Source organism: Stegodyphus dumicola, chromosome 8 (genome assembly GCF_044657685.1).
Source record: "Stegodyphus dumicola isolate Sdum_Otavi_A_Nest chromosome 8, ASM4465768v1".
NCBI lineage: Eukaryota > Metazoa > Arthropoda > Arachnida > Araneae > Eresidae > Stegodyphus > Stegodyphus dumicola.
The window spans coordinates 9623353-9638925 of NC_140775.1; the positions used below are offsets into that span (position 1 = coordinate 9623353).

Genomic DNA, 15573 nt, shown 5'->3' on the forward strand with positions numbered 1-15573 from the left:
TGACATTTCACTTTTTTTTTTTTTTTTTTTTCTTTTTCAAATAATCATGTTGTGTTTATCACAAACATTTTTCTCGCACAAAGCGCAGCAAATTTGTGATTTTCGGTCCGTTACGCCAAGACTGTAAACTTTTTTGCAATTTTCAATGAACTTTTCAAAGGCATATCTTATCGAAGCCAGTTTATTTATTTCCCTTCTAGAAAAGCGATCTCTTATGTCATCAAATCTCAAACATCTCATTAAAAATAAAAAAAAAAGTTTGTTAGACATTGTTCTATGAAAAATGTCAGGCACTGTTTTGTCAGTCACCCAAAGGTCGAGAACATTTATGTGAGAAACCTTGTGGAGTCTTTCAAAATAAAGAAGACTGATAAGTGCTCTGATTTCTGTAATATTTGTGGATCGAGAATCTCTCTATCTTTCAAATTTGATGGCAATGGATTCGATATAAATGTTTGCGCAATCTACTAGAATCTTTACTATTATTTTATCCATAAGCAGTTGCCAAGAATTCATAGGGGAAAGACACAAATTTTGCTTCACAAACATTTCCGGCAATTTTCTCACAATGCTGTGAGCAAGAGTTCTCACAGCAAGTCTTGGTTCTTTTTTATTCCATTTTGTCACATTATATTTGCCAAGATAACAATTCGCTGATGGACACAAAATTACTTAATTAACTGCTAGATTTATCGCTTGATTGCCTCTTCAGAATTCGATTGGTGATCACTAAACTGTTCTTCACCAACTATTTTTTCGTCATCTTCATTAATTGCATCTTCATCAGTCGACACTTCGGCTAATAGTTTCTGTAGTCTTTTCTCTCTGTTTATTTCATCCTCATTGCTCAAATAGCGCAACCTTTTTGCAACTGCCTGATCTCTTTCTCAATTTTAAATGACAATGTGAGCGAGCGCTTTGGGTCTGGGAAGCCCATTTACTCAGTTTCTGATACAAGATGAAGGGTGAAATTCTGGAAATGCTTGTGAATGACAAGCACATGACCTTAAATGCAGCTACTGAGAAGGTCTAAAAATTTCATCATAGGGAGAATTACGTTTTTGTAACGACCGAGCCTCGCAGGCCCGACGCGCGTTCTCGTGGGTTAAAACATGATAATTTTCAAATTGTTTACACTACCTTACAGTTGTGAGGTTAAGTACAGCACATTCACCACACAGTGTAGATATTTCATGAGAAATGCCAGACATGATTCATGAAGATGTGTGAATGACATTTCTCAAACTCTTTTCCAAATGAGGACCACTTTTATAAATTAGAATGCTGTGCAGACAACCTTATTTTATCTTAACTCTAGATGCATTTACTTCTTTAAAAAATATGAGAAGGGGGTTCCATCGATTAAAAACTCTGGATAAAGATTTCTTTAAAGATAGCCAGTGTGTACATACATGTTTCAAAATTTTTCTTAGTCCAAAATTTTCCTTAGTTTCTTCATGTTTCAAAATCTTTTCAACAACTGGATACAGTATTATACAGCTGTTGGAATTGTTTCAATTGTTGGTAAAGAAGCTGCCCCTTTTTCAACAAATGAATTTAAGAGGTGTACCTCATAATCTGAAAATTTGAATTTTCTTTTTTTAAGATGCCTGCAACACCAGGTCTTCCAACCTACCATTACTGGTGCATTATCAGTATCAAGTGCTAAGCAATATCCAGAGGAATTGTATTTTCTTTTAAAGTTTTAATAATTAGCTGTGCTACATTAAAGCCTAACGAAAGTGCTTCTAAAGTGGAGACAGAATGTAAACTACATTCATTTTCTGAAGACATTGAATTAGGAAAAGAAACAATGGCTGATCTTTAGAATATGGTAACTGGTAGTTTGGCGACATTTTGGAGGCGATAAAGGTTACTACCTGGGACTTTGGTAATAATGTGAGCAGTTAATAAAGGAATTTACTTTCCATTTTTAACAAAAATATGTCACTGTTTTTTCATTATTAAAAATATGCAATAAAACGTTAAAACAAACAAACAAACAAAAAAACATTATAGCTACCCTTTTTTCATTAAATTGTAGTAAATAGGTGATTCTAAAAGCTTTTGCATTATTTAATATCTATACTTCACTATAATTATAGTATAGATAGCTTTTTGTTATTATTATTCGAATAATAATAATAATAAAACATTCTTGCAGTAATTTGAAATGACTATAATATTATATTTATTATCATATATTTCTTACCCTTTCACCATTAATGGAAAATTTATTTTTCCGGTTAATAAAGACAAAACAAAAATTAATATCACACCACACTCTCAACATCTGCGGTTTCATTTGAATGTAACCCAAAATAATTCTTGGTAAGCTAGGTAGAATCACATTTGTGATTGCACTCCAGTTCTTTTACAGCTGGTCGAGAGAATTAACATCTACTGTATGTGGAAATAGCGAACAAAACAGTAAGAAATTGAAACAATTACCTGTGGACAACTTGTATTCATAGCATTCTAAAATGAGCTTTTGGTAAAATTTGACGGCAAGTAAAACAGTAGTAATGAACAAATGTTTTTTCACGAAGTGGGTCCAATACTTTCACAGCAGGGCTATTTCATGTATTCTGCAGAGAGACTGATGTACGGTTTGTTGTAACTGCTGTATACAAATGTCTGGCTCAGAATTCCACAGCAGCAATTGGCACAACTTTCATGGTTGATGGTATAATATGGAGGTACCAAAAATTAGTATTATCACAGTAACTTCAAGTAGCTTATATTTCTAAAACTCAGTTAACACATTTCATGCAGAAAGAAAATATTATCCAGTTGCATACTTAAATCAAGGTCACTGAAATGTGGTAAAAGCAATCTGCTTAAGAAAACAGATGCCTCTGTAGAGGATGTTGATGACCCAGTTTTCCTTCCTACGGAAAACTGGCTTTCATTCCCATTATACATGGGCAAAACCAATGTCGTGTAATATAATAATCTATTAGTACAGTAAATACATTTAATTTCTTTGCATTTATTTATGTCATGCTGCTTTTCGTGTAATTTAGTATGATAAACTTATAAGTTTATTTAATTCTGATCATGGTCTATGGAAGTAAGTCACCTGTTGCAAGAATATCAAGTTATTAATATTTATGTGAAAGTCTGCAATAACTTTTCATATCATAAGAGATTTACGAATGTGCATATAACTTACATGTGTAGTTATTATGCAAGATCTATAGAAAGTATCCAAAATTACCATGACATTAATTACACTGTACGAACAGGCAAGACATTAAACATTAGGAGAAAATTAACTAATATTTTGGGAGATGAAATACTATTTTACACATGGGAACTGTTTAAACAGCTGAGAAAAATTCATGCTTTTTCCCCTACAGTTACAGAATATATATATATATTGTTTCATAAGAATAAAAAGTAAAGTTAAATTTAAATAATTCTCATGCGCCATTGCTGCAAAGAATTAAATTTGAATTTAACAAATATTCTCTCTTCATATAAAGTTAAGGCTGATCTTTAGAATATGGTAACTGGTAGTTTGGCAACATTTTGGAGGCGATAAAGGTTACTACCTGGCACTTTGGTAATAATGTGAGCAGTACTCAGTTCCGATTACGCATTATTTTGTGTGAGGGAAATGAGAGATCATGGGATATGTCATGTGATATTAATGGACGAATTACGGTTCTTTAATAGGAAAAGGGGGGAAATCGGGAAAAAATCTGGAAATTTTGTATTTGGCTTCATTTTGTGTTATGTGAAACAGTGTTCATTAATTTTTGGATCCCATGGCCCTAACTAAAGTGAATTCGAAATGGGTATTTAGTGGGATTGAAAGAGGTAGTAATAAGTGTTTCTTTAAGGTTCTGCGAGATAGAAGTAAAGATGTTTTATTAAGTTATTTATTTTACCTGGTACCTTGCTGTGAACTATAAGTATGAATTTAAAGATCCTGAAACAGAAATAAGAAAAGTTTATCGGACACGTAATCAAGATTCTGAAGAAGATTAGGTAAGTTAGTATTTTTAATTATTTGAGGATATTATTTTTATGCATTGTTCTAAATGTAAGGTGGAAGTAAAGATATTATTGGGAAAATTGTTATTAGCAATGATTTAGTTTAAAGTAATTAGGATTGTAAGCTAACTTTTATTAATTTAATGTATGTGCTTATTTATATTTTAAGTAGTGTTTTTGAATTTAATTCTATTTCTTTGACACTAAGTATTTGTAATGTTTGCGGTATGAATTCGTTGGTGAAATTTATAATATAATAGATAATTTAGAGGTAAAAGTTTTTGGATATTTTATTTATTTTATACGTAGAAATGTTCATATTTGGAAAGGGTATATACTTTTTTGTTATTAGGTAATTTCATATATGTTCTTTTTAACGGGTTTAAAGATTCAGAAAATTGTCATGCATTTTCGTGAAATTTTTCTAATTTATGAGAAAAAAAGGAGTGTACATGGATATGGTGAAGAGTGTGCACAATGCCATTTTTGTGCAATTCTGGGATTTTTTTTTAAGTAAAAATAAGTCGACGTGTACATGGTTTAGTGATATTTTAATTAAATGATAGTTATTTTGTGAATTTTATGTTTGTAGGAATTTGGTATACGTTTTAGTTGAAGTAAACGTGCATGGAAATAATTTAAATATTTGACACTAAGTATTTGTAATGCTTGCGGTATGAATTCGTTGGTGACGTTTATAATATAATAGATGATTTAGAGGTAAAAGATTTTGGATATTTTATTTATTTTATATGTGGAAATGTTCATATTTGGAAAGGGTATATACTTTTTTGCGATCAGGTAATTTCATATATGTTCTTTTTACCGGATTTAAAGATTCAGAAAATTGTCATGTATTTTCGTGAAATTTTTCTAATTTATGAGAAAAAAGCAGTGTACATGGATATAGTGAAGAGTGTGTGCAATGCCATTTTTGTGTAATTCTGGGATGTTTCTTTAAGTAAAAATAAGTCGATGTGTACATGGTTTATGTGTGTGTGTTATTTTGAAAAACGCGTAAGGAGTATGGTATTGTGCACTTTTTTCCAATTTTGCAGTGAATATTTGTCATGATTAAGCAGTTTTGTTAGATAAAATTTCTAGCATAAGTGTAATTTGGCTAGTAGATTGTTGGAAGAAGTGTTCTGTAGATAAAAAGAAAAGAAACGTGTCTTTACTTCGTGAAGACACAATGGCGGCGGGAAAAAAAAATAGAGGGTTGCTGTAGGAGAGTTGGTCGCCACATTTTCGCCAAAAAATCGCCAAGTTACCATAATGTAAAGATCAACCGAAACAACAATTGGATACAGTTTTGAATTGATATTACTGGCTTCCATGAGTAGAACTGTTTTAATGCAATCAATAACCGAAGATTTATTTTTCATTCCCATTTCTTTAACAAGCAGGCATTTTGGTCCTTGCGCTAGAGTATTTATTAGCGATTTCGCTTCCAGGAAACAATTTTTTAAATAAAGCTGTCATCTGTGTATGATTTTTGAAAGTTTACCTTTTTCACAGACATAACTAAAACAAAACATTTAATTTCTTAAACTTTTTCTCAAAAGCACATGACTCAACACTGCTCAGCAACAAGATAACAACCTTGATCTTGTTCTGTGCTGACTGAAGAACTGGAACATGACATTTTGGAATTGTATGTGTGCTCTTACTCACAAAGCAGAAGCGCGGCATTATTTCTCACTGATGAAAGGACTTTAGTTTACTTTTATATGTAATCTGGAGAAAAACCAAGTGCTTTCAGATGCTGAAACTCATTTTAAGTCAAGCTACATAAAAATCGTGAGAAATTTTAAGAAAAAGAGAAAGTTGGGAGAAATATGCTTTAAATCAGGTTGGCGGGAGAACGATCAAAAATCAGAAGTCTCCTGTCTAAATTGGGTAAGTTGGCAACTTACACTGGTTATCATCAATTATTGAAATACCACGAAAATCGCAATTACTCAACAAGTTTTAAGTAGACTTTAATGAAACTGATTCACAATATACGACACATAGTAAGGTATAAAATAACACATAAAGAAATTACCAGACAATGGTGTTATAGAAATTAACATACATATAAAACGAACAAATCGGATGTGTAAGTTTGGTACCGGAAAATTACTTTCAATATGGAGTATGATCTCCCTTAGAAGCAATTGCTCTTGCAAAGCAGTTGCAAGCATGGCAAGGGTCTGAAGAGGAGGACTTAGAGCAGCTATATGTCTTCCTAAAGCATCCCAAACATGCTTGATAGGATTCAGATCCAGTGTTCGAGTAGCCACTGCATGTGCTGAATTGTTTGCTGCTGAAGATAATCATCCACAATGCGAGTCGTATGTGGTCTAGCACTGTCATCCTGTAGCAAACCACCTATTGCTCCAGCATAAGGGCACACATAAGCATCAAGAATTTCATCTCTGAGCATTCACTGAGCCTAAGCATTCACTAGGCCTGAGCATTCACAGTTCCACGTGGTTAAGACATAAAGGTCTATGTGTTTACCCAAAGAGATAAGATCTCAAGCACAAACACTGTCTCCTCTGCAAGCATCTTTTTGGATGATAACAGGTTCCAGGTTCTCATCAAATCAAATAATGCCTGCTATTGCTTTGGAGCCTAAAGCTGGATTCATACATAAACAGAACAGCCCTCCATTGATCAGCCGTCAAGTGGGCATGTTGATGTGCCCAACTCAAACATTCCCTTCTATGACATCACACAAGTAGTAGCACGTAAATGGTTAGTCGCTTCGCATACAGACCTCCTTCATGAAGCCTTCTATAGACCGCTGACATCAATACCAACATTCTGGTAGCTGCAGTAAGGGAGGAACTGAGTTATTGGCGCTGTGGTTCTATTTCTTCGTGAACATAACAACAAAAATCAACCAGCAGCGCACAGCCTAGTGGTTGGCCATCCTTCGCCAAACTTCTTGGATGCCAAATCTGTGGTCAGAAATTGTCGCCAAAGTCTACGAACCACGGTGAATTCACACTTAGCCAGTCACATTCACATTTGGCTACTTCTGTCTGACACATGTGTCTAGTCTTTCAATAGCTCTCCACTGCAGTTCTTCAGGCAAATAATGCCTGGAGGTCACTGTTATGAATTGGCTATTCCAGATTTCTTATCTTAGCATCACAGCAAAATTCACAGGCCTGCTCTCAAATGTGTAACTTTAAGCTCCTCGCAGATGATGTATTTTTACTCAGTGACAGCAATTCTTATTTGATAACATATTCAAATTTTATATGAACTGGCTTATTTTAAAACAAGTTATGACTATTTTTGTGATTTTCACTTAATTTTTGGAAACTAGTGGATATAGAAAAAGGTGGGCACAAATAGAATATATCAGTTTGAACAGACAATCCTCCTAGAATGCACGACAGGAATCAAGCAACTAGTATGCCATATATTGTTGGCATACATTTGCAGACCACAGTTGCAAAAAGCCTTTATTCAAACAGACTAAGTGACAGATGTTCACAGTGTGTATTACAGTGGAACAATGAAGATTCTCAAAATTGAAAAGGCAAACATGGTATGGCTGTAATACTATACGAATTTCTAAATCATACAATTTCTCACTCTAGTGATCTGATTTGGCCATCCCACTTTCCAAATTTGACAACTGCAGACTAATTCCTTTTGTGCTACTCGAAAAACAGAGGCTGCACATTACTTGTGTATCAAATCATCCACAAATAATGTGCATGTGCATTCTGCATTTCATTTAATGTCAGGAAATTTATAAATTAATGTTTTACAGCAAAATATTTTAACAGCAATTTTAATTTTTATCAAAGAAACTTGCAGCTGAAGCAAATTAACTGCTAATGCTAAAATTGCATCAAACAACAGTATAAATTCATTCTCTATAAAAATGCATTATAGACAGATTTAAAAAATAAAACTTGGATGTTTTAAAACCAATAAGAATGTTTTGCTTGTAAAAGAATAAGCATTTAAGAGCACTGCAAAATAAATGGAACTACTCTGATATGCGCCCTCAAGTCAGCAAATTTCTCGGCAAACATTTTTGGCGAGAAACTTCACACTGCCATATTACTATCTAAATTTTTTGTCTATATTTCAAACTTTAAGCCTAAAATGTCTCCAAAAATGCGGTTTTCGCACATGCAAAAACTACGTTTCGAACACATGATTTAAGCTAAAAATCCGAAACAAAAACTAAAAATTTAGATAGCAAAAATGTCAAGTTCTAACCAAAAATATTTGACAAGAATCCATGTACACAGTGACATGTTTTAACTTAAAAAAAAATCTATGAATGGCACAATGTAGGCAAGGAACGAATCTACGAACTACGCACACCTTGCTTTAATAAATTAACATAACAATAAATTTCAAAGAATACCATGTACACAGCATCCTGTTTAAACTTAAAAAAAATCTACGAATTGCACAATTTAGGCAACGAACAAATCTACGAACTACGCACACCTCGCTTTAATAAATTAACATAACAACAATAAATTTCAAAGAATATCATGTACACAGCATCCTGTTTAAACTTAAAAACACATCTATGAATTGCACAATTTAGGCAAGGAACGAATCTACGATCTACGCACACCTCACTTTAATAAAATACCATAATAACAATAAATTTCAAATAATACCATGTACACAGAGTTCTGTTTCAAAAACAACAACGACAGAAATTCATACTAAATAACCAATGATCATAACATTCTACAAAATAAGAACAAGAATAAAATAAAATGCACTTACCATGAATTAATGCTTTTTCGAGCAGCAGAAATACCAATTTCATACCGCCTTTAACATGCCGTCACGTAATCACTATCATATTTACATGACAGCCAGATGCACTCCAGAAAATTCATACTATGGTTCACAAATAAATAAAATCACAAATCCCTACTTCTATCATGCACAGCCATTAAAAATAATCTCCCAGACCCTCTTTCCACACCTCCAAATACCCACTACCCCTCAACAGGATAGCCACAATGATATTTCCTTTTGCCGAACTTCAATTCAACAACTTCTACCATTTTATCTTTCCCTCCCATCTTCTCAGACACAGACGAGCTCCAGCGAAAGATTGTTCAACGTCAACAGGGTTGCCATAGAACACGCAATCATGCCAAAAACCAGCGCAGAACATATATCACCACATTTGTTGAAATTAAGGCGTATATCAGAGTTGTACCAAATAAATTATTAAAGGCACAACACATCACTCAAGTCTCCAGTCTGACACATATATGGCAATACTGTTGAAAAGACCCATTAGATTTCTGGATAGTAGTAGGTATTTTGCGGCATTTTGCTCATTGACTATCTCGAGAAAGATTGAACTATTAAACTATCAATAGCAAATATTACGTGGCATTACTGGATCAACTAAGTGAATGTTACATGGCACTACTGGATCAAGAAAAAATGGCATCATATGCAAAAGAAAAAAATGCTGTTTCACGAAGACAATGCCTTGTGTCACACAAGTTGATGAAAACAATGGTTAAATTGAATAAATTACACTTCAAATTGTTTCCCCACCCATCACACTCCCCAAACCTGCCCCCCCCCCAATGATCAGAAAGATGCTCCAGGAAAAGAAATCTGCCTCAAATGGGGAAGTGATTGCTGAAAGTGAGGCCCATTTTGGGAGCAAAGACAAATCGCTCTACAAAAAGGACATCCTAAAGTTAGAGGAGCATAGCTAGTTTGCAGACTTATTGAGTGATGCGTTAAGTATTTCAGTTAAAAATTACAATGGCTGAAATTAACCAAAAATTAAAAGAATTTTCTGATTTTTCTATGATAAAAAGACATCAGTTTCTAACTATAAAAAAATTCTTGAAAACATGCAGAGCGTATCTTCTGTAGTACTACTGACAGTGTAAAAGGAAAAAGCATATGCATATCACACATATATTATATATGTTATTTGAACAGGCCCAGCAAAAAAGTCTCAATTTATCAGTAAAAATTTTGTTATGTTTTGATGTTGCAATGCTATTAAAACCAGATGAAAATTTCAGACATTTTTCAATATTTATTTCAATGCATTTGAATTTTTAAAACGTGTACTTCTACACTTACAGCATTTTTTCAATGGCTCTGTATATGAATGACCACATTATATAAAAATCAAATGAATACACACAAAATAAAAAGAATTACTTGTAAGTAAATATTTTTACCAACCTGTCCTGCTAGTCCTCCATACCTGGCAAAAAGGTTACGATAATCACGCTCATTTTCAAATTTCATTAATTCAATTAGTCTCACAAATTCTAACTGCACTCCTTCGAGATAATTAATTGGAAACACATATCTATAAAGCATAAAAATGTTAGTTTTAATATTTAAAAAGCATATAAAGCATATCATTAGAAAAATTCAGGATACTACTTTTAAAAACACTACTACAATAATAATAATAATAAAACTGAAAGGTTTCAGATTGTAAATTACGTCCAAAGGGGTGCTTTTTTTAACATTTTGTGTGTTACCTTTAATATCATGTTCCATTAAATATCATGTTTTTGCACTGAAACCATAAAATTCAGTTCAAGAGCAATATCGCAAAATAATTTTAAAATGAGCATATCTTTAGAATTTCCGATACACAGTCTCACGAGCTGGATATAAAATGTTTTTTCCGTACAACGTTGCCATTGCTCGCTTTGAAATAATTGAATCTGTTAATCAAAAATTCATTAAAGTTTTACAAAATATGAAATCGATAATAAAACAAATTCGAAATATCAAATTTGGGCTTCAGTAGGATTACGCCATTCAAAACTGGACGGCTCTAGGTACCATTATTTTATCACAATGTGAGAAACATACATATATTTATGCAGATTTTTCATTATTTAATTTCACCAAATATAATACAGGGCGATAGTATTTGGTGGCAATGATTTGAAAAGTCATACAGCTTTTTAAAGTTTTCAACACAAAATCACAAAAAGTAAACAATAGTCCTTCAGGTACAAAGCCCTTTTGGGCTAAAAAGAAATATAAAAGTCAATTATTTAAACTTATATAAAAGACATCTTCATATTATTCTGCCACCCACAAAATGTAGATGCATATATTGGTGAGTTTACATCAACACTGTATCACCTAATTCCTGCAGAAGTTTCTGGATTAAGGTAACCCTAAAATTTATACGATTTTATGTGATTTTAATCCAGTTACCTTATTAATTTGCTTAAACTATAATCTCTGTCTTCAGCAACACTCACCAAGATGCATATTAATTAATATTAGTTTAGGTTAAAATAACACACCAAATAATGATTTACTTGAGAAGTCAAAAACAAGAATCAGAGTAATAGTTATAAATTTTGCAGGACTTGTTTTGGTGGTTTAACTATAAAATCATCTTTCTCAGCTGCTTAAGTGCAAATGAACGAGATAAGATAAGAACGGCTGGAAAAAGTTAAGCTACTGGAGCCACCCATTGATGAAACAAAAACTAAAACATAATTTCCTTAAAAGCTGAAGGTAAAGATGGATTGGAATTAGGGTTGTTAATTAGATGAAAAAGCTCTTTCCCCCCCCCCCCAATGTGAAACACCTCTAGAAAATCTAATTCACCAATGGAAGATGTTTTTTGAATAATTTTGGCTGCAGAAAAATGGAAAGTGTGAATTCCTGACCAACAATGCTTGGCAATAGAAGATTTCTGGAGCCTTTTTCCTAATATATGCCTCATATTCTTTAACATGATATTTTAAGGCTGCCTTAGTTTGATTAATGTAAATTAAACCACACTGGCAAGGGATCCTGTAAATACTCCAGGAATTCATATCCTGAATGGGATCCTTAAGTACGAAATTGCGAATTTTATTGCTAAGGAAAAAAAATAATCAGAAAGTTAAATTTCTATAAAATACATGCAGTTTTATAGCTAATCGATGGAAATAAAGGAATGACAACAGAATTCCTACAATCTCAAAAAATGAGAGTATGCCTTTTGATGTGCTGAAATAAGAACTTTTTTTAACTGCTTGGTTAATAATGTTGGTTGAAAAGCTCCTGTCATTATAATTAGATTTTCTAGGTGCAATTCACATTCAAAAAAATCTTTATGTTCTAGTTGATGACCCTAATTCCAACCCATCTTTACCTTCAGCCTTTATGGAAATTTTGTTTTAGTTTTCTTGTTTCATCAATAGATGGCACCAGTACCTTAATTTCTTTCTAGTAATTCTTATCATCATATCTTATCTCGTTCATTTGCACTTAGGCAGCTGAGGAGATGATTCTATAGTTAACAAGTAGGTCTGCAAAATTTACAAATATTATACTGATTCTTGTTGTTTGACTTGTCCAATAATAATTAATATTAATTAATGTATATAAGCAGCACTTAATAGAATGCCAAAAATTTAATGCTGAAGTACAAAACAATTAATATTTGACAAATTTCCTAGGCATTCTGTGGATTGCCAAAAGACAACTGGCACAATATAAAATACTCATACTAACAACTGCATGACAAGGCACTGACTGATGCTTGCTTCAGATACAGAGTTCACCATTTACAGTTCAGTCTTTGTTGGGAAGTGACAAAATATGCTACTCTGAATTTGCTCAGCAAAACCTCCACGCTATTGTCTGTATGAAAATGGAAAGACAAGGTGTAATATTCAAGAAGAAATCATAGCATGTTGATATGCAATGATGATTCTGTCTACTGCAAAACTACTTAACAGATGTTAGCAAGGAAAATGTCAAAATGACTACTAAGAAAGAACCATGAACTATGCATTTGTTATTGAATTGTTATAATGTAATGTTAGAGAAAAATAAAAATTGATTTATCTTGTTAAAGAAGCCATTAATGCTTAACATCTTGTCATCATCATAAGTTTAACATCTCGTCTTTTCAATAAAAACCTTTTAATATTTTGTCTAAAGAGCATTTGTCATTTATATAATGCCACCGCCACCTCTAGCATTTTTGCCATCATAGGCAAACCTCAAAAGAGTATACAAGCTTTAAATACTCTACAAACAGATTTAGAAAAAATAATAATAATAACCAGAAAAATGTACTCTAATCTAATTAAATTAAGACAATAACACACATAAAATATTAATTAAATTTTTTTTTATATATAAAAACAGACAAACTTTGGAACTAAAGCTAGTACAAAACAATACTTTTAAAATAACAAAGAATAAAAAATACCCGTACAATATACAAAGTTAAAACCTAAATTAAAATAACCTTTTTCGAACTTTTTTTTTCTGTAAAATCATGCATAACTTCTTTCAGATCTATTTTTTTTACTGGAAGTACAAATAACTCTCCACTTTGATAAAAAAAAAATGGCGCCACCAGTAAGTTATGGTTAAAACTGAAGTAAAATGTCACATCGTGTCGCCCAGACAGTATAGTGTTTAGGGAAGTCTACTAAGGTACCGAAGGGACCGGGTTTGAATCCTGGAGGAGACGTGGATGTTTTAAATGTATAGTGTTTGTGTGGCATGGCTGCAATCTAAATATGCAGCATGCTGAAAGTCCTCTCTTGTGAACTGGTGGAAGGGGAGAGGGGTGGGAGACCCCTCCTAAATACCCCTGGGGTGTTTTCCCTCAAAATTGAAGGTGGAAAATAGATGTCAACCTCTCTTTGGAGTAGGCTCTGGCAATCAAAGTTCCATGTAATATGGGCAAGACAACGACAACGTCATATTTTAAGGTTAGATATTTGCTAACAACATAACCTTGGTTTTATGTACTAAATATCAGTGATTTTGTATCAGTATTATGTATTTATGGGGCGAAAATATCAACTTTTGAGCAGGGCTGTGGAGTCGTAGTCGATGATGATTTTGGGGTAAAAGGAGTCGGAGCTGGAGTCTCTAAAAACAGGTTGACTCCGATTCCAGTTTTTGTTGGACAGTTTGAATTTGAAATGAAATTAAAATTAATTGAAAAAAATTAATGACAAGCTGAGTTATTATTTTTATTTATGAACTATATACATTAATAAATAGTTATTTTCTATTTTATTGACATACTAATAAATAAATATAAAGGAGGAGGATGAATGGGATATTTGCCATTAGTCATTAAACTGATTCATTTAGTTACAAATCTCACTGGTAAATTTAGGTAAGCAGCAATAACTCCCAAAATTGATGCCATTCTTAGGAAGCGAGCAGGAAAAACAGCAACTATTGATCAAGCAGCACGACAAGGAAGTACATAATTCGATGATAAAGAGGTTTTTAGAAAATTCATATGAAAAATTTTGTTTCTTACATCAAACACAATGATGTGGCATAGTCAACTCAAAGTGTTTTCCTATGCTCCCTTCATTAGCTAATTTTTCAGCTTCTAAGATAAGGCTGTCAAAGGATTCATCCAATCCTAAATCTTTAAAAAACATTAATGAACTATTTAATAAATCAATAGCTGAGTTTAAATCAAAATCTTTTGAATGAAGTCCCTTATTTATCGAATTAATATGACTCAAAATTATCCCAAATGATGATCAAACATAAAAACTTAAATTGTTTTATTGTGACCAAAAAAAAAAAAAACACTGGCTTCATATCAAATCAAATTATCTACTTCTATATTTTCATAAACACTAAATAAAGTACAGCTAATATTTTCTATTTCAAAACGTAAAGGTTTTAGAGAATCTACATGACTTTCTCAATAAGTGTCGCTTAATGGTTTCAATCTAAGAGCTTTGAGGTGTTTTCTTAATATGGGCCACAAAAAAGTTGTCAATGCAAAAAATATATACAGCTTTTGGATCATGGTTCAAGAATGAGACCTCGTAACCTTGACCTCCTTTGTTTCCAACCTTTGTTTCAGCTCTAACCATGATTTTAAATTATATACATAAGTTTTCGAATCTTCAAGTTTGTTAAAGTCTTCAACTTTATTATGATGCCACAGTTTACCAAGCAGAAGTTCCAGCCTTAAAGAAAGTATCATTCTGGCTTAAACAATATGCTTGGCAGGATATCCCAATAAAGACATTCACAGATAGCCAAAGTGCCCTCCACCTTGAACAGTTCAAAAATAAGCAAAAGAAATATCCAAGCCTTAAAAGAACTAATTATAATGCTAAGAAATACCCATGCAGTATTGATCAACTGGATCAAAGCATGAGGTACAATAGGGAATGAGAAAACCGACTAAGAAACCAAAGCTGCAATACCAAAAAGAAGACACAGACATTGAAGTGCCACTTTCAGAAGACGCGGTAAAGACCAAGGTATACCAGGAAATCTTGGCTTGGAAGACAATGGCAAACCAGTTGGGAAGAGGATCAAACAGGCAAGATGACTTTTTGGGTTTTCCCAAAAATGTCAACAAACAGACTTAAGTGTGAATATTATGAAAACCAAGCCCTTATTAATCACCAGAAATTCCTGTTATTATACCAGATTCCAAAAAAGGCAAGTGAGATGCACCAGCAGAACGAATGGCTCGCTGGCAGATGCAACACATTACGTCAGCAGCTGTCCTCTACTAGACCAGAAAAGGAAGACTACCTTCTCTTCATCATTAGCAATGGAAAAATTTAG

General features: G+C 32.9%; 1 protein-coding gene across 3 annotated transcripts in view; it reads right to left on the reverse strand.

Annotated features, from left to right (window-relative positions):
• The window catches only part of LOC146995643 (uncharacterized), a 69435-nt gene that overhangs the window by 42015 nt on the left and 11847 nt on the right, over positions 1 to 15573 (reverse strand). For all 3 annotated transcript variants that reach the window (XM_085821564.1, XM_085821565.1, XM_085821563.1), the window contains exon 3: positions 10210 to 10339. In XM_085821564.1, coding sequence (XP_085677690.1) covers positions 10210 to 10339 — 130 coding nt within the window. The remainder of the gene's footprint in view (positions 1 to 10209; positions 10340 to 15573) is intronic.